Source organism: Chrysemys picta, chromosome 2 (assembly GCF_011386835.1).
Source record: "Chrysemys picta bellii isolate R12L10 chromosome 2, ASM1138683v2, whole genome shotgun sequence".
Lineage (NCBI taxonomy): Eukaryota > Metazoa > Chordata > Testudines > Emydidae > Chrysemys > Chrysemys picta.
Window position 1 is genome coordinate 90982556 of NC_088792.1, and position 20159 is coordinate 91002714.

Here is a 20159-nt window from a genome sequence, read left to right on the forward strand (position 1 = left end):
AAGTGAGGGGACATGGGGGCATCATTTGAGCTCCCCGCCTCAGGTGCCAAAATGTTGTGGGCCGGCCCTAAGCATGGCTGACCATTTATTTAGCAACTGGCAGGTTTATGAAATATGAGTTATTCATCCAAATTCTCTTCTAAGTGGCATCAGTGTAAATCTGAGGTTATTCTATTTGAAGTCAGTGGAGTTACTCCAACTTTATGCTGGTGTAACAGAGGATTTTGTCCCAGTGAATGGAAGATATTCATGATCACAAAATATAGTATATCTCAGTTTCTTGCACTTACAATTCTTTAACCTATTCTATATATTAAAAGAAAACACAAAACAAAAAAGAGTCCCAGAAGAGTCAGGTATAGACAAAATGAGCATTCTTCCCTCCTTTCCTTAAGTAATTTACAAAGGCCTCACCGTGTCTGAATGTGAAAGTTGTTGGTGGTTCCAGTGTGTTCATAGTCATGGACGGCAGCTGCGAAGATCATAGCAAAGATCTCCAGCTCTGTCAGCCAGTGCTGAAAAAGAGATTATAGAGCAATCAGATAAGCTGTCATTTTCTCATGCATTAAGGCTTTCATCTGTTAAAGCAAGCTCTCTCTTGCTGACAATACACACTGCACATCATTGACCTTTCCCTACAGCCTGTCAGCTGTTCCAAAGCAAACTTCTCCAGCTCCTACATGAAAGCTGAACCACTGTTTTTCCTCAAGGTGGATCTAAATAAATGAAACTCTGGCAAAATATTTTAAAATTTTTTTACACTTAAAAAGGCTGAAGCAAGGGGAGGAGAACATTTACTTTCTTTAAAAGAAATACGAGCAAAAAAAAAATGCAAGCTCAAGAAAGGGAGCATGTGCAAAGATACACACAATATAAAATACACATGCAATCAGCTATGTTTGCCTAGAATAGTGATGTTACAAGCCTAAAATACACTAGGATCTTGCTAATTCCCAATGACTAGGAGACCCTTTGTGAATTACTGAATTGTGTGTATTGACAAAAAGGCAAATACCTGCAATATTAAAGCAAGAATATAGCATCACAAAAATGTAATTCTAGTTGTTTACTTATAATTAATTGAAAAATATTCAGAAAGTCATGGGATAACATTTTCAAAAGCACCTAAATGATGTAGGATCTCAAGTCCCATTTTTTGAAGTGCTTAAATCAATTAATCATTCTGTGCCTCAGTCTCCCCACCTAACAACATGCACCTACCCTCCAGGAGTGCCATTAGGATTAAAGTAGTTAATGTTTGCATAATATACTGAAAACAAAACACTAGATATTGTCAATACTACTAATACAATTAGATGAATCTGCAGCTTGGAAGAAGGGATAACCCTAGATTTTGGGGGCCCTTCAAGTTGGGTGAGCCCTCAACCTCTGCATACTCACAGCACCCCCACCGCTGGCCATCTCCTGTGTGCCTGTAACACCACTCCCCCTCTGTGGTAATCCTGACCCTCCCACACTGGCAAGTTCTGCAGTCTCTACTGTCCTAAGCCTGGTGTACAAAGTCAGATTTCATCCTAAAAACAATAGGTCAGCAGTAAAATATTTTGCCCAGCTCTAAAAACCATCATCAGAACTGGCACCCTTATTCATAGAGATTAAGACTAGAAGGGACCACCTGATCATCTAGTCTGATCTTCTGTAGATCACCATCCAGCACCCGCACACTAAACCCAACAACCCAAATTAGAGCAAAGTATTACAACCAATGAGAGATTAGACTATGATGTGCCACAGGCAGAGACTAGAAGGGACCGAGATGCACCAGTGCCCAAGGCCACTGCAATGACAGGGAAATGATGAAATGAGATACACCCAGATAATCCTGGCAAGTGACCGGTACCCACACACTGCCGAAAAAGGCAAAAAAAAACTAGTGGTCACTGCAAATTTGACTGGGGGAAAAATTCCTTCCCAACCCCACATATGGTGATCAGTTAGATCCCAAGCATGTGAGAAGGAACCAGCCAGCCAAGCACTTGAGAGAGAAAATGCTTGGTTCCACCTCAGAGCCCTGGCCCTCCCCACTCAATGTCCCATCTCCAGCTGTGGCCATCCCTGATGCTTCACAGGAAGAACATTCAAAAAAAAGTCCTAGCATACATTTGGGGGAGAAAAAAAATCCCTTCCTGACCCCTACAGGTGGCTGGCTGAAACCCTGAAGCATGAGCTTTAGGAAAATAAGACACAAACCAGAAGTGAGCCCCAGGGCTGCTGAGCCCTGCCCCCAAACATAACAAGTAATATCATCATACAGTTACACTCGTAAATGCGTCCAGCTTCCACTTAAAGCTAATCAAGTTGTTTGCCCCCACAACTACTGGACTGTTCCAGAACCGCATTCCTATGATGGTTAGAAAAATTCTAATTTCCAGTTTGAATTTGTTCATAGCCAGTTTATATCCATTAGTTCTTATGCCAATATTGTCCTTTTGCTTGAATAGCTCTTCAGTCTCTCTGGTATTTACAGAGAGCAATCATATCCCTTCTCAGCCTTCTTATCCAGTCTTCCAAGCTCTTCCAGTCTCCTCTCAGAAGATAGGCAGTCTGTTCCCCTGATCATCCCAGTAGTTCCTGTTGGCAGTTTTATTCAGATGGACAATGTGTGAACAGGCATGGAGACTAAACTACTCTCTTATCCCTACCTATGTTCCCTCCAGAATTAGAAGAGAGTTGGAGAACGTTGGTGGTGGTGAAGCTTTTGTTGTCTCTATGTTGTCTGTCCTGAGGATAAACTGCATTTACTATTGACAAGGAAGATTACTTCAGTCTTCAAGCAACATGGAGGATAGGTCCATCAATAGCTAGTAGCCAGGATGGGCAGGAATAGCGTCCCTAGCCTCTGTTTGCCAGAAGCTGGGAATGGACAACAGAGGATGGATCACTTGATGATTACCTGTTCTGTTCACTCCTTCTTAAGCACCTGGCATTGGCTACTGTCAGAAGACAGGATATTGGGCTAGATGGACCCTCAGTCTGACCCAGTATGGCCGGTATTATGTTCTTAACATAATTCTGATAATGTTAAATTACATCAGGGATGGCCAGACTGCTGGTTCTCTAGGAAGTAGCATACAATAGACCCACGCTTCAATTCTCCAGACCTGGTCTTTCATTTCCCAAATGGAGGCAGATTGCTCAGCTCCTGGAGTTCCTTCTCTCAGCTGTTACTACTCTGATGTAGCTGGAGAGTCATTAAGCAGGCTTGAAGTCCCATCAGGCCCTCCATAGTCAAACAAGGTCAGCACAATGCAGGGTCTTGAAATGGGGAGGAAGGCTACTGAGGACAGGAGTAAAATGCCGTTTATTGAGAACGCCCACAGAAAACACAGCCTAGGGTTACTACAGAAAAACAGTGGATGACAAATAAAATTCAGTGTAAATAACGTATAGTTATAATAGCTCTGTCAATAAAGCGGAAAAAATGAAACCTTTAGTAAATGATCAAAAGTTTTCAGTCCCCACTTCAACTAGAACCATAAGAAAGAAAATAAAGAAGATGCCAGGCAGCCTGCATTTAACAGATGCAATCTCCATCCAAGTGGGGATATTACCTTTTACTAGGCTATGATGGACTTCATCTTGCAGAATGGGGCTAGCTTTAAAGAACAAAGCCATTAAGAATGATTGAGAAAGCAGCAGGGCTCTCCCATGGGGGGGGAAGCAGGAACGGGGAGAGAGCAAGGAAATGTGAATGTTTTTCATTTCTGAAGGGGTGACAAAAATGATCCAGAACAAACTCTTCAAAGATGATGGAAAGAAAGAAATGAATCAAAGAATGAGCATTGAATCCCAAACTGGGAACAAAGAAAGGGAAATGAGGCATGGCTGTCACTCACAAAGGCATAATAAACATGAAGAATTAACTACTAAGAAGAGCCACTAGAGTCTAAACAAAAGATTCACTGTGTGCATAGGGAGTGAGAACAAGAAAGGACTAGATGAGCTTCCCAATGCGAAAGTGAGTGGAATGCATTGCCAGGAAACACAGGAAAATGACACAAAGAAGAGAGAGATGGAGATAATTAGCTTATTCCTTTTCTCAGGGTTTGTGTTCATTCATTCCAAAGAAGTTATCAGTTTCAGATCTCATATAATCATGATGATCTGCTTATTAACCATAAAAGCCAGCAGGTTTTTTTCCCCATTTGGTTCAAACACAAATGTCAGAGAAATCCTACGCTTCAGCAGTTTTACAGCTCTGCTCTATGAAATGTGCCATTATCAAGAATTACAAAAGTACAGAAAGCGCTCTCATCATTTACGGTTTGCATATAACTGTGTGATTGCACAAAGAGATCACACAGTAATTCCCAATAATTATCAAGATTAATCAGATAATATTCATAAAGGATAAAAAATAATTGAGTCACACTTGAACAACAGAGTTAATCAAAGAAAGGAAGAATGAGAGAAAAATAATGTTTTACAGGTATCTCCTCAGTGCCACTCTTAAAAATGTTTCTAAGTTGTGTGCTTGAGTATTTATTCCCTGAAATATAAACATTAAAAAAATCCACTATTAACTTTGTACCTCAAAATTACGATAATACTGAAAATATTATACTGCCTTTATATATACTGATGGCAGCTCTTCACCTAGAATACTGTGTTCGTTTCTAGTCGCGCCACCTAATAAAGATATATAAAAGGTTTATAGAAGTGCAGGGAGAATGAGTAGAGCAGGGGTCCCCAACGCAGTGCCCGCAGGCGCCATGGCGCCCGCCGGGGCGTCTAAGTGCACCCGCGTGCTGGCCAGCAGACGAGCATCCACCAAAATGCCACAGAGCAGCATCATCCAGAGGTGTCGCCGCCAAAACGCCACCGATTTTCGGCAGCGACACCTCTGGATGACGCTGCTTGTCGGCAGCATTTCGGCTGCGACGCCTATTGACGTTGCCACTTGTCGGCGGCATTTCGGTGGATGTTCATCCGCCGCCACTGTCCTCCGTGGCTTGTCGTCTGGCACCCGCCAGATGAAAAAGGTTGGGAACCACTGGATTAGAGGTATGAAAAGATCTTGGTGTGAGGGGAGATGGAAGGTATTAGGACTACAGTTTAAAGAGAAAATAAATAACGGGGGACATGATGGAAGTCTATGAAATAATGACTGGGATAGGGAAGATGAATCAGGCTCCTTTTTACTTCCCCCCCCCTAATATTAGGACAAGAGGTCACCAGATGAAACTAAAGGCTCACATTTAAAACTGATTATAATACTTTTTTACGCAATGAATAATACTTCCGTGGGATATTACTAAGGTCATGACCAGATTTTTAAAAGGTTTAGATACTAATGTGAACAACAAGAATATTCTCAGTGGAACTAAACAGAATAATGACATTAAGGGATGTAAACCCTCGTACCAACCACTAAGTGCCTGGGTTAAGCACAAGCTTCCACTACCGGTGCATTAAGCCGGTGCATAATTGCCTATTACAGAAATATGCAGAGTCCTCTCGGCAGCTGGAGCTGGCCACTCTCAAAGACCGGATTCTGAACTATTGAACTATCCAGCATGGCAATTCCTAAGGCCGTATCATTTTATTTGGATTATATTAGTGAAGACATGGTCGTTATTCACGAGGCATAAGCCTGACCTTGTATTATTTGCTGACCAGAAAGCCCTACAGACTTCACTTGGAGGTCCTGCATAGGCGCTGACTTCCCCTCTGCCCGGTGGGTGCTCAACTCCCCACCCCGGGCCCCGCCCCTGCCCCGCCTCTGCACTGCAAGACTTCCACTGAAGCCAATAATTATCACTGAAATCCAAAGGAATTTGACTAAAGACAAAAAAGTCAGTAAAGATTGCCAGATTTGGCAGCACTGTATATTATTAGTAGTCATCAAAATAAACAACACCAAGCTCTGCCCTACGGTGCACACACAGGACTCCCATTGAAATAAACACTGCTCACGTGCACATTCCCAAGGTCAACATTTGGCACCAATTTGTTATAATCTAATTTGTAATCACTAAGGCTCATTCAGAAAATTATTCTGATTCTGATTCTGAGCTGGATGATAACATGAGGAAGGAAATAGAACCTATATATATATATTTATAGGGTCATTGTACATCTGTTATGTATGTCTGTTTCCCCTCTGCCTTCCCCCAAAGGAGTGGCTTGCAGCCTTACTATTAGTGTTATTGTCAAAGGCAAGTCAACAACCTCAAGGGTGTTGAGGCTACTCAAGCAAAACATTTAAAATAAATTGATCTGGACATTGAACAATTTACTGTAAAACACACACACAAAAATCTGTAAGCCAAAAACAAAGGCACCAAAATATGAAGATGAAATTCAGGAGCTCAGTATTAATCTCTATGCACCATTCTGTTTAATAGCTGACAACCCAAATCCATTCTCTGTCCCTATAAGTAGCATAAATATTTCTTCTAAAAACAAAAGATGCCTAGGAGAGCTAGCTAACAATGCTGAAGTTAACAGACTATCACATGCTGATAAAAACCCATAAAAAAAATCTGTTATTAGCTGACTCATGACCTACTCTCAGGAGAGCAAGAACAAGAACTATAAAGGTCAGATCTTAATTCCATCCAAATCAACAGAAGTTTTCCCACTGATCTCCACTGAAGCGGGATCAAGCCGTTAGTTAATCTACCCCTGGAAAAAATGTCATTGTGGGGTTCCAAAGTTATTTTCTCTCAGCGGACTTAACATCCAGTTTGTTCAGTTTAAAAATAAAGAGATACTTTTTTCTAACTGCCATGTCTCCAAGTTGTGCAGTATCATGTACCGTCATCAATGATTGGCGATCCCTCGATTTCGAGGACGATCTCTACCACGGATTTACATATGGGTCCTGAGATGACTCAGGAGTCCGATCCTGGAACTGCAAATCCGCCTGCAGTAGGTACAGACATTTTGTGGCAGGCCAATGGCCTGCTGGGAAAAAGTTATTTCTTTTTCCTTCCTTCTCTCTCTTTTCAGCTTCAAGGGCAATGTGTTTCTCCTCTATCAATAACATAGTCAAGAAGGTGTCAATGCCTGGAGTGCGAGTGTCTCCAGGTGGTCTTATACTTCTCACTTTTTCTAAAGAGGGTGTTCGTGATGATCAGGCCATGTTCTACACATTTGCTCAGGATGAGGATGGCATTGGAATTAGCCTTTCCTACTCCTCTTTTTCCAATAGTGCCATTCCAGAGATCTGACTCCTGCCCAACTCTAGCGTTAAAATCTCCGAGAAGAATGATCTTGTCCTCCATGGGAATGTTGATCAAGACTCTGTAAAGATATGTATAGAATTGTTCCTTGATATCCTCAACAGAATCAAGTGTTGGGACATACGCACTGACAACAGCAGCAGACTGGTTGTTGCTGAGCTCAAGACGAAGAGTCATAAGATGTTCATTGATTCCTACAGGAAACTCTGTAAGCTGACTGACAAACTTATACCTAATTGCAAAACTGACACCATGAATGCGCCTGTCCTCTGGAGATTTTCCTTGCCAGAAAAAGGTGTAACCACCACCTTCTTCTCTCAGTTGACCTTCATCTGGGCACCTTGTCTCACTCAGGGCAGTGACGTTGATGTTATATCTCACAAGTTCCCTGGCAATGATAGCAGTTCTTCTTTCCAGCTGTACATTATCTTTGTTATCCATCAGGGTGAGAACATTCCATGTAGCAAAAGTCACTGTCTTTTTATAGCTTTGATCGCAGGCAGAGTGATCCCAGTGGACGCGGTAATCCAGCCAGGAGTGTATGAGACAGCCCAGGTTTAGGGCACCTTTTCTAGTCTTCTCCCCATGCGGGGTGAGCAGAAGGGATCCTAAAGAGGACTACTCAGTCACAATAGTAGCTGCCAAATTGCACCCCGTCTCAGTCCAGGTGCCAGATGACCATTTAACTACCACCACCTACGTGCAGATTCATGGCTAGGGACTGCCAGATTCACTAATCCTGTCCCCGTCACCACTAGTCCATTGTTGCAGGGCTTAGAAGGTTGGAAAGGTGTTATTCCCCGTGGTAGAAGCCTGCGCGTAATTTATTTTAACATGGGGAAGCTTTTAACGTGGTGTGCCTATAGCAACCACACGGTCATGACAAGTTGGAGGTCTGGGGCCAAGTGACAGGGAAAGTCCGAGACGACTGGAGATCTCCACTTGCTGCAGCCTTCATCCACTTTCACAGCCGTAGAGATCCGAGGACTGATCCACCGTTGAGGACTTGGGGGGATTGGACCGTGCTTTGTAACCCCCCATCATACTTGTTTGCCTTGGGATACCCTACCAGGAACATGAAGCTCCTGACAACTTAGCTCTGAGGATCATTGGAACACGCAAGCCCCTTCACCACACAAGGTGACGGTCCTGGTCATCAGTGTGAGGATTCAACAGGCCAGATTCTGTGGTTATATCATATCCTTCAAATTCTGCCTTTTACCACACCTGCATAGCCCTGCTGTCTTCAGTGGGGTCAGACAAGTGTAATAGAGAGCAGAATATGGAAATTACAGAGTTCTGTTGGTGATGCATGAGCTAGAAAAGAGCGCAGCTCACTCTCCTACAGTTGTGATGGTGCTACAGTACTAACATGCCAAAAATAGTAAAGTAACAAATATGACCCTGAAAACACATGGGCAGTAGGTCTGTTGAATAAGTAGGAGCCATTTTTACACAGTCACTTTTCTGAGCAGAACTGCACTGTAGGAAGTAGGAAGAGTGCCATCCTTATGCTGTTTGAGGAAAGGAAATCAATTGATTCACCATCATAATGCAATTCACATTAAACGTGGTTTTAATATCCTTATTATTTATGTCCTTCAGTGGGTTTTCTTTAACCTACATGCTAAATATCTGCAGTGAAACAGTTAGGAATATTAGACTGGTTTGTAGGAGTTAGTTGTGGGTCTGAATCTTATCTCAGTTACTTTAGTGAAATCAGAAGTAACTGGTAGGAGTGAGACTGGAATCAGGCATTATGTTTGTACTGAAATTTTTATTAACAGTCAGCACAGGAGATTTAGTATTTCTTTAGGTCTCTCTGTTGCAATCTCAGAAACTAACATCATCTCCAACATTTATCAGCTGGGGAAAAGGAGGACTAAAGTCTTACCAACAAGAGAGGAGGAAGATGCAAGCATTACTATGGGCTTTTGTACACTTGAAAAGCTACAACAGAACAAAGACAGCTGTGCCACCATAGTGCTTCAGCGTAAACACTCCCTATACTAATGGGTGGGGTTTTTCCATTGGTATAGGAAATCCACCTCCCCGAGAGGTGGTAGCTGGGTTGACAGAAGAATTCTACCACCTACCTACTGTTGTCTACATTGGGGGTTAGAGGTCAGTAGGTGTGGATTTTTCACACCCCTGAATGACATAACTGGGTCCACTTAACTTTTTAGTGTAGAACAGGCCTAATAATGCTGAGTCATTTGCAACTGGGAGTTTCTTTATCTTCTTCCTAATATTACAATTTTAATAATAAACTCTGAAGAATCAAAGGATGTTATGTAAAAGATACTTTTCAGTTGAAATCTAAGGCTCTTTTGGTTTTTATTCGAAAGTTGCAATGGGAGGAGTCAATGCCAAACACAATTGTATCTGCTTAAGTAGGCTGTTTCTAAAAAGCAGTAAATGAACCGTATTTAAATAAAAATAAAGCACAGTAAAATTTAATTTAACAACATACCAGTCACAGGAACAATTCATTCAATTGTATACTAATTAGCATGGGTTGGAAAATGGATTTTTCCCTTCCATGAAAAATGTCAAGCTTTCAGAAAAAACAGTTTCATCCAAAATTGGGAAGAAAAACCAAAATGTCTATTTTACTGAACGAAACTTAAATTTTTGTTTTGGGTCAACTGAAGCATTTTGTTTTGATAAATTTGAAATGTTTCTTTTCAATTCCAAGCATTTTCATATAAATAAAAGTAAATTTAAAACAGACTCATTCCAAAACAAAATAAAAATCAAACATTTTCTTTCTGAAAATGTCAAAACATCCCATTTTTGTCATTTTTGACATTTCTTTTTTCCAATTTTTTTCTGAAACAAAACTTTTCCAAAATAAGTACAACTTCACAACAACAAAAATCAGTTTCCTCCAAATAAAGTGTTCTGACAGAAAACTGTTTCAGTGAAAAATTTTTGAAATTGTATGGTGGGCCATGAATGCTCATGAAATTCAGGGTTGGGGTGCTAGAGGGGGTGAGGGCTCCAGCTGGGGGTGTGGGCTCTGGGGTGGGACCAGAAATGAGGAGTTCAGGGTGCAGGTGGGGGCTCCGGGCTGGGACAGCGGGTTGGGGTGTGTGAGGAGGGTGGGGGATCCAGCTCGGGGTGCAGGCTCTGGGGTGGGGTTGGGGATGAGGGCTTGGGGTGCAGGAGGTTGCTCTGTGCTGGGACCAAGGGGTTCAGAGGGTGGGAGGGGGATCAGGGATGGGGCGTGGGAGGGGGTCAGGGTGCAGACTCCGGGCAGCACTTACCTCAAGCAGCTCTCAGAAGCAGCGGCATGTCCCCTCTCTGGCTCCTAAGCGGCGGCGTGGCCAGGCAGCTCTGCATGCTGCCCCATCCACAGGTGCTGTCCCTGCATCTCCCATTGGCCGCAGTTCCTGGCCAATGGGAGCTGTGGGGGCGGCACTTGGGGTGGGAGCAACGTGCAGAGCCCTCTGGCTGTCCCTATGCATAGGAGCAGAGACATGCCACTGCTTCTGGGAGCCGTGAAGAGCCACAGCACACATGGAGCAGGGAAAGCCCCGGACTCCGCTCCCCAGCGGGACCTCGAGGGCTGGATTAAAGTGTCTGAAGGGCTGGTTGTGGCCCCTGGGCCATAGTTTGCCCACCCCGATCTAGTCTGACCTCCTGTGCATTGCAGGCCACAGAACCTCACCTTCCCAACTCTTGTGATAGACCCCTAACCTCTGGCTGAGTTACTGAAGTCCTTTTCACTGAGATCCATGCCTCTCTCCTTCCTGGTACAAGAGCCAAGGGCAATTATATTCCCTGCACTCAAGGGCATTCATTCATGGACGTTAGGGTGAGAAGAGACCCTATGATAATCTAGTCTGACCTTCTGCATAACCTAGACCATAGAATTTCACCAAGCCCATAACTTCTGGTTGAGCTAGAGCAGATATTTTAGAAAGCTATCCAGTCTTGATTTAATGACTTTAAGCAATGGAGGATTCACCATGTTACTAAGTACATTGTTCCAAAGTACATTGTTCATTGTTATACACTTGCACTTCCAGTTTGAATTTGTCTTGCTTCAGCTTCCAGTCACTTAATTTTTCTCTATCTTTGTCTGGTACATTAAAGAACCCTCTGTAATCAGATATCTTTTTCCTGTGTAGGTACTTATAGGCCACGATCAAGTCACCTTTTAACCTTCTCTTTGTTAATCTAAACAGATTTAGCGTCTTTAGTCTCTCTTGCTGTAGGTTTTCCTGACTGCTAATCATTGTTAAATGCAGGGTCTGCACCCCCTCCAGGTACCCTAGGGGCACGCATCACCTCAAAGGAGACAAAAGGAGGCAAGGCCTACACCAGTTCTATCAAGGAGGGATTGTGCCATTCTACTTCCCTAGAGTTTCAGTATAACCAATCTATTGTAGATATTTGTACAGCTCCCATCACCACACCATCTGAGACTCTCAGTGTCTTTAATGTGTTTATCTTCACAACACCCTTGTAAATAATATTATCCCCATTTTGAAGATGGGGAACTGAGGCACAAAGAGACTAAATGACTTGCCCAAGGTCACACAGGGAGTCTGTGGCTGAGCAGGGAATTGATCGCAGGTTTCCCAAGATTAGCACCCCACCCACAAGACCATCCTTCCACTCCATGATCATTATAAACACAATTTCACTATATCCAAGATAACTATAAAAGGAATTTCACCATATCCAAGTTCTCCAATAATACCGAGCACCTACAGAGCACTTTTCATTTTCATGGCACTTAGAAATGACAAGTTCATCTACAGTCGGAATAGTTTCTACTGTATATAATCTCTTTAATGAGCACAAATGCTGCAGTCTCATTGTTCTGGTATTCCCGTACTTACCGCCACACCTGTCTTAAAAAGGAGATAATGTACAGTCTGTGTAACATCTGCTGCGTGCATTAGATTGTGATAAGGATTTTTATGTTTGCTGTATCCAACTTCCAGTGCTTCCACAAAGGAGACAAGAGCAGAAATGGGAATCTAAAAAAGGAAACATGAAGTTAAAGGCACTGAGGACAGAATTATCTTCAATTATTAGCATTTTTATGAGTAACTTTCATCTAGTGCCCCAAAATGTGGTCTATACATAAATAAATCGCCTAAAACACCTTACCAGGCACTGCGGAAACTGACAGTAAATCAAGAAGTTTACCCATTCCTAATCATATCAGGGATGAATCACACACACATACACATTAATAAGACAGTACACTACTACGTGCCTGTTTGAAGACATAATGCGGAATAAAAAAACAACAGACAGACCTTGATTGATTGCCCCTGAAGAAATGTTTCAATACAGGTCACAAAGTGTATGTCTGTTCTCTCATGACCCATTGTTAAACATCATTGCTTCACAATTCATGGGTTAGATTTTTAATGGCACATATTACAGCTACACTGAAACATTCCATAAGAAGCATTATTTACCCAAGTCTCTGCTTAGTAACTATTTCCCAAATTCTGCCCTCAGACACAGTACAGGTTTGCAACACTCACTCACTCCAATAGTAGTACTATACACATAGGTGAGGGCAGAATTTAGTGATTTCCTGGGGAGGAGAATGTCACTAGTCCAACCAACCACACATTTAAGGGAATGGCAACATCTGCTCTCCAATGCTAGTACCACATGCTCAGAACTACAATTTCTGAAGTTCTTGTGTGGTGGCTATCTGGATCTGTACTTTCAGTGGCACTACCAGCCAGAAGCAAACTGTAAACAACTCTGCCTTGTGTGTGCATGGTGGGAGTGTGTGTGAGGGGAAGAGGGAGGCAGAATCTGACTATTCTGGGAAGATCCTCTTTGGATATGGGGCAGTCCCTGAAGAAGCAGCCCAAAGAGGGGAGACTTGTGGGTCTCTTCTCAGAAGACAATAGTGAGTGGGACCCTCTGGGCAAGACAGGTGCCAGGGAAGTACGGGACAGAGAAAGAATTTGGCCAAGGCAAAAGGATGAAAATCTCATGAGAACAGTTATTTTTTCCTTGTGAGGTTTCCACCATTTTTGTTCATGTTCCAGATTTAACTGAGAATACTATCCAAGGCTGGAATATAAAACCCAGCTTTGGCAGCATCTGGATCTGGACACCACTATGTCACCAATATTTATGCTTGAGTGTTTAATTCCTTTCCCAAGCTATGAAACTCAAGACTCTAGAGAATGAGGTCAGTGGCAACATTCAGCATACACAGCACACTGGAATGAGGTATCCTCTCCAAAGTGTAAGAGAAAATAAGGGCAGGTGAATTTAGAAATAGTACCAGTGGTGCAACTACTTCCATTATTGCAACAGCCTCAAGACCTCAACAGAACTGAAGGCTTGAAATGATTCATGCTCTGCATACAGCTGAAGAAGTAATGTAAAGCTTGAGTGGTGGCAGGACAAGCAAAGATCTGTCAAGGAAGATAAGGGTACAGTATTTGCCTAAATGAAGAGAAAGAGAGCTTGGTAAGTAGGCCCTCAGCTGTACAGTATATCTCTATTACTATCTTGTTGATAGCTCTGGTCAACTGTGCAGAAATGAAACTTGAACAGCACAGATCTGAAAGGCTGAATGAAGCAGACTTCGGTAGTTGGCTCTGTGAATGAAATTTATGTGGGAAAAGTGATAAAAGGGTTTCTGTATTCTAGTTCAAGGACTTGATCAAATGCTTACAAAACAACAAGGAATTAGGAAAAGACTAATCATTCATAGAGCTTCTTTTTGAAAAGTACAAATTCTAGTCAGAAGAGATGTATCATTGTAACATTATGCCCCATATTCTTCATAGAAATATTGTTATTAAATGAATATGGCATAACTAAGATATGTTTTACGCAAGACAGGTCATGTGAGGTATCATTGGAAAGGTTATGATCTACTGAATGTGATTATCCAATTTGTACGCATGTATAATTTCTGTATCTGAAGTTAGGAATATTGACCATGTAACAGTTACAACTGTGTGTATACTTGGGGAACGCACACCAGACAGTATGCAATCAGCCTGGATGGGCCATTAGGAAGGACAGTAGGACTGTGAAGATACTAATCTCCCTCCTTCCTGAGAAGTTTCTTAAGATGCTGCTGTGACACTGCAGGGTCATGTGATCATGTCACCTGGTACAGGATAGCATCTTGAAATGCTGGTACTTTTCCAAGGGAAGGGGCTGGGAGTCAAACTAGGAAACAAAGTATTCCTGCCATATACAAATCCTATTTAAGGCTGGGGAGTGAGTTAATCTAGGCTCTTCTCCATTGCCTCCCTGCCCAAGAAGGAAGACTGCTGAAAACACCTGAAGAAACATGGGAACTGAGCTGGGGGAGGCAGGGGCTGAGCCCAGGCAAGAAAGGTCAGCCTGTAAAAGGAATGCCTGGAGATTTAAGCTGCATGTGGTGCAGTTTACCTTCAAGAAACTCTGCAATCTGCTTGAAACAACATTTAGGATGAGAAATTATTTGTAGCCTGTATTCCTTAGTGTATTAAGCTTAGTTTATGTGTTTTGTTTTATTTGCTCAGTAATCTGCTTTGATCTGTTTGCTATCACTTAATTTACCTTTTGTAATTAATAAACTTGTTTTTTGTTTATTCCAAAACCCAGTTTGTGCAGTTCATAACTGGTGGGGGACAACAAAAAGCTGTGCATATCTTCCTCCACATTGAGGGAGGGAGCGAATTTCATGAGCTTACGCTGTATAGATCTCTATACAGTACAAGACAATAAAATTTTGGGTCTACACTCCAGAAGGTGTGTGCACCAGAGTGCTGGTCAATTCCCCGAGCTGAGTCCTTCCACAGAGAGCTGATTGCAGACTCTGTGTGATTCTACAACTGGGTGTGTTCCTACCTGTGTGTGTGCCAGAAGGGGGCCTGAGAGCCTGTCACAGCAGCACAGAGTAAGGGGAACCCAGGCTGGTGGGACAGGTGGGCTCAGTGGGACTCCAGTACATCAGGTGGCACCCGGAAGGGAGATCCAACCCATCACAATCATGAACATGGCATGCTTGATAGGAAGCAAGAGAAATAGCAATATTTAATTTTGAGGGGAGACAAGAAAGGGTTTACTATTTAGATTGTAGCAGTATCCATACTGAAGATGACAGTCCCAGCTCTGAAGAGTGGCCAAGATTAAATGGATCCTGAGATTTTAAACCCCCTGTATCCCCCATTGAAAAATCTTTTAAAATGCATTCATTGCATCGGTAATTCGATAACTCTAAACATGAACCTGTAGCCAGTACAAGTTGCTCAATCAACTATCAGTAGTGCATCAACAATGCTTGTTCATACAGTGACTAAATCTGAAGATTTTACAGCACACAGGAGTACAGTTGGGTATTCCCAATGTTCCATATACAGTTTAGCCAGGACCTCTCTTATAAATTACAGTTATTTGGTGATGGACTCATCTAAGCTGTAATTTCTATCATGATGAGGGACTCAAGTACAACATGTCAATCTCTTGAAATGGTGAAGACACAGCTCATTCTTGAAGAGGAAATGTGACTGAATTATATTCCAGGACTAAAAGAACAGGAGTACTTGTGGCACCTTAGAGACTAACAAATTTATTTCACCATAAGCTTTCATTGGCTACATGCATCCGATGAAATGGGCTGTAGCCCACAAAAGCTTATGCTCAAATAAATTTGTTAGTCTCTAAGGTGCCACAAGTACTCTAGTTGTTTTTGCGGATACAGACTAACACAGCTGCTACTCTGAAACCTATCATTATTCCAGGACTGTGATGCAGCCCCGCAAAAGTCCAAAAAAGTTTCTTGTTGACTTTGAAGGGAACATATTTGGACCCCAGTCCAATTAAATGCATGGTTTAGCAGACATTTGTAGCGCACAGGAAAGTATTTTAATCATATTGGGGGGAACTACTGCTCCAACATAGTAAAAGTTACAATAAAAGTATGGGTGGAACATAGGTTGAATAAAGTTTGAGTTTATTTCCTTCCATGATCTTCTGGGGAGTTGGGAAGAAAGGTCTCATCTCAGATTTACTAACCTTGAAACGGCTGATCAGATCGTAGCGTGTGAGAAGTTCGTAGAAAATGAATTTCAGCGCATGATCCCCGCTAGCATCATTCAGTGCAAATACATCAAAGGACCACTTGTCTACATTCTGCAAGGTGTGGAAAAAAAGGTGTTAATACAGCCACTTCTTTTATAATTACAATGCAATTTCTGCCGCTTTAAATCTTTAACAATCAGGAAAGCATAATTTTGCGGAATATGAAAAAAAAATCATAACTGCTTCTGGATTACTCTAATTTCCTTTCATCAGAGCATGTTCTATTTCAGCGGTTCTCAAACTGCTGGTCAGGACCCCAAAGTGAGTCCCAACCCCATTTTAATGGGGTTACCAGAGCTGGCATTAGACTTGCTGCACTTTGGGGCCAAAGCCCAAGCCTCACCGCCCAGAGACAAAGCTGAAGCCTGAGGGCTTCACCCATGGTTGGTGAGGCTCAGGTTACAAGCTCCCCACCCGGGGCTGAAGCCCTTCGGCTTCAGCTTTAGGCCCCCCTGCCCAGGGCAACGGGGCTTGGGCGGACTCAGGCTTCATTCTCCCCTCTCGCACGCCAGGGTCATATAGTAATTTTTGTATAGAACAGGGTTGCAGTGCAATGAAGTTTGAGAACCCCTGTTTTATTTTACCCTGCAATGTGTTACGATCATGGTAGATCTGGCAGGAGTTTAACAAAGAATATACATTCAGAAATGATTTTTTAAATTATGGTCACTCATGATATCTAACTACGATCAGCAAAGGCTGAATGTCAAAAGTTTTGGAATCCTGGTTTGGATAAGCACCCTACCATTACGATGCCTACACAGTCTACAGTTGGCACTGTTGCATATTCAGCAACTGTCTCTGCATTGGTTGCAGTTCTGTGCTTTCTCCTAAGTCTAGGACAATACTGTGGATACTGGGCCAACTTAGAATGGTGAATGTTGAGATTTTAAAGGCACCTGTTGTATCAGAACCTCTCAAGTCTGCAGAGTCTCTCTCTGCAGTTCTCACAAGAAGAGGCTCCCCGAAGCATGAAATACATTTCATGCTTCAGTCTGACCTAGAAACACAGAAAGAGCAGTTTCTCTTGTGGCAAAATAACGGAAGAAATATCTGATGCCTGAGGTCCAATTTCCACTGGCTGTTACTCAGTTTTTACTAATTCACTAGGCAAACACCCACTGAAGCAGCTTGCCAGAGAGTCTGAGTGAAAACTGAGATTGTCTTAACTGGCAAACACCAAGCACATAGGATCAGTTCTGGTCCCCACCTGTGAGAATGTAAAGACACCCCTGGCAGAGGAATCATTACATTTCCACTGAGCAAGGGTGGAAAGGATGTAGAAGTGACCTTAGAATGGCCATGTCTGTAAAACTAAAAAGTGAATGAAAGATTATAAAAGGTCACAATAACCTATAACAACAAATGTTGATGGGAAAAGGTGCAAAAGGAAGGCAGAAAGACTGAATTCATCCAAACAAAAAAGGCCTATTGGTATAATTCATGGACTGTGTTAAGATCATGCTTAATAAAAAAAAAAGTATGGGAGCGAAAATCAATGGACCAAAATTGGTGTGTCAGAAATTAGGCTTAACTAGTGAACAAATTAATGAGTGGATAGGCCATTCCTCCCATTCCTCCTTTTTAGGATTCTTAAAAAGAAAAAGACTTTGGGGAAATTAGCAGAAGAACCTGATTGCAAACAATCACTGACAGAGACTGGAGAACAGCGAAGGAGCAAGTTTTACCATGATGGCTGCCACCTCTGCTGTCTCCTGTGACCCTGTGATCTACCATAATACTACTGGGCCTTTGTCATCCTGATTCTGAGAGATGTCCTAACCAAGCCAGGCCAGAGAGCAGGAGCCAGATGATATCGCTACTTCCACCAGCTCAATCCCAACTGGGATGTGAGTCTGACTCTCTCTCTCTCTCTCTCTCTCACACACACACACACACACGGAGTCCTTTTCCTTCCATGCCTTGTTTCTTATCTTTCCTATCTCTCGCCTTTTGTCTTGTCTAATAAGGGTCTGGCTTAGCTGACCAAGACTGTATATTTTGCAACACTGCTGTAAGCCTGTGACCAGAATGGCAAATACAAGCAGTGCCCTAAATGACTCGATGCTGGTACGAGTTTGCCAGGTCTCAGAGTGGCTAATAAGACCGTGTACCCTACCTGTATATCTCCAGCAGCGAAGCTGCAACTAAAGTTAATACCAGAGATGGAAGCTGCATTTTCTGTCTTTGCTGTTCTTTTCTCTCCCCTCTTGCGTATATTTGCCTTGTTTTGCCTTCTAGGATACAGGATTAAACTTTAACAACAGTTCCAGCTTCTCTCAACTAACTTCAGCTCTTTTCCCCAAAAAGGCCAGTTATTGCCATATTTAATGCAATCTAAAAGACTGTCAAACAGGGGATATTCCTTCTAAAGACTCTACAGCTAAAAGGAAAGGGAACCAGGGATGTTGTTAAAATGAAAACCTCATTTAATACTTTACATTTTAAATGTTTTAACAGTTTTTCCTTTTTTTCTCTATCTTTAATAAAAGGTAAAATGGATTTTTAATGGTGTGTTTGCCTTGGTACTAAGCAGGCTGCGGTCTCTGTTTACCAAACCGCAAATGTTGGACAGTGACTGTGTCATATTAACACCTTTGACTCTTTGGGGCCATACATTCCATCTAAATTAATACAACAGACCAAGCCCACAAAGCACAAAGCTATATGTATTCCTGCAACATCTCCCACATCTTCCTTCCCCATCCTGTTATTTAACACTGACCTATTTACATAGCCAATTTCAAATACCACTGGCAGGACTCTATGCAGCACTGAGGGCTCTATCTGAACAAAAAAGTACATTTATCTTTTCAATAGTTTTATTCATTGAATTAGAAAATAGTATCAAAAGTCAAACACTCAATAAATTTGTTACCTGTATATTTAATTATGTGTATTTAATTATGCTGAATGCCCATCATTTGCTGATACAGATTAACATGGCTACCACACTGAAACCTCTCATCATTACGCTAGTATAAGTTTAGTGTCAGGGAGCCTACAACTTTTTTAATGGGTGGGTTTTATTTCAATTGCAATTTAAAGACATAAAATAAATACAAAAATATAAAAATGTAAGGAATAGTGGGGAAACAATTAGACACCCTCTCCCTCCAGTAATGCTGAAAACCAGATCCAAATGGTGTTCAGTTCATGCTGGTTCATCACTCCTACGTCACACATGTTATTAGAACAGGAGTACTTGTGGCACCTTAGAGACTAACAAATTTATTAGAGCATAAGCTTTCGTGGACTACAGCCCACTTCTTCGGATGCATACAGAGTGGACTTATCAAACTGTCTGTACTGGGCTATCTTGATTATCACTTCAAAAGTTTTTTTTCCTCTTACTTAATTGGCCTCTCAGAGTTGGTAAGACAACTCCCACCTGTTTATGCTCTCCGTATGTGTGTATATATATCTCCTCAATATTTATTCCACTCTGTATGCATCCGAAGAAGTGGGCTGTAGTCCACAAAAGCTTATGCTCTAATAAATTTGTTAGTCTCTAAGGTGCCACAAGTACTCCTGTTCTTTTTGCGGATACAGACTAACACGGCTGCTACTCTGACACATGTTATTGAATATCCAAGAGTTAACATGGCCCTAATTTTCTTCAACTTTTTTTTACCCTACATATATTTCCTCAGGCTCTACTGAATACTACAGAGTAGGAGAAAAATCACAGTAGTGTTAACGTTGGTAAGAGGGGTAGATATCCACATTCAGTTGGGAGATTTCCCCCTACGCTGTCTACTGAATTATAAATTATATAGCAAGGTTGAGGGTGGAGAGGTGATGGGTACAGTAGGAGTAAGCATTAATCTTAGTTTAAAAGATTCAGTTCGGCAAGATTCTGAACAAAGCACT

The 20159-nt window shown here is 42.1% G+C and overlaps 1 protein-coding gene across 17 annotated transcripts in view; it reads right to left on the bottom strand.

Moving 5' to 3' along the window:
- The window catches only part of PDE1C (phosphodiesterase 1C), a 427680-nt gene that overhangs the window by 99484 nt on the left and 308037 nt on the right, over nt 1-20159 (bottom strand). For all 17 annotated transcript variants that reach the window (XR_010598394.1, XR_010598393.1, XR_010598395.1 and 14 more), the window contains 3 exons: nt 16221-16337; nt 12062-12202; nt 415-515 (listed from right to left, as the gene is read on the bottom strand). Coding sequence is in view for 14 of the 17 variants with exons in the window: in XM_065583732.1 (XP_065439804.1) it covers nt 415-515; nt 12062-12202; nt 16221-16337 (359 nt within the window). In the remaining 3 variants the exon portion in view is untranslated. The remainder of the gene's footprint in view (nt 1-414; nt 516-12061; nt 12203-16220; nt 16338-20159) is intronic.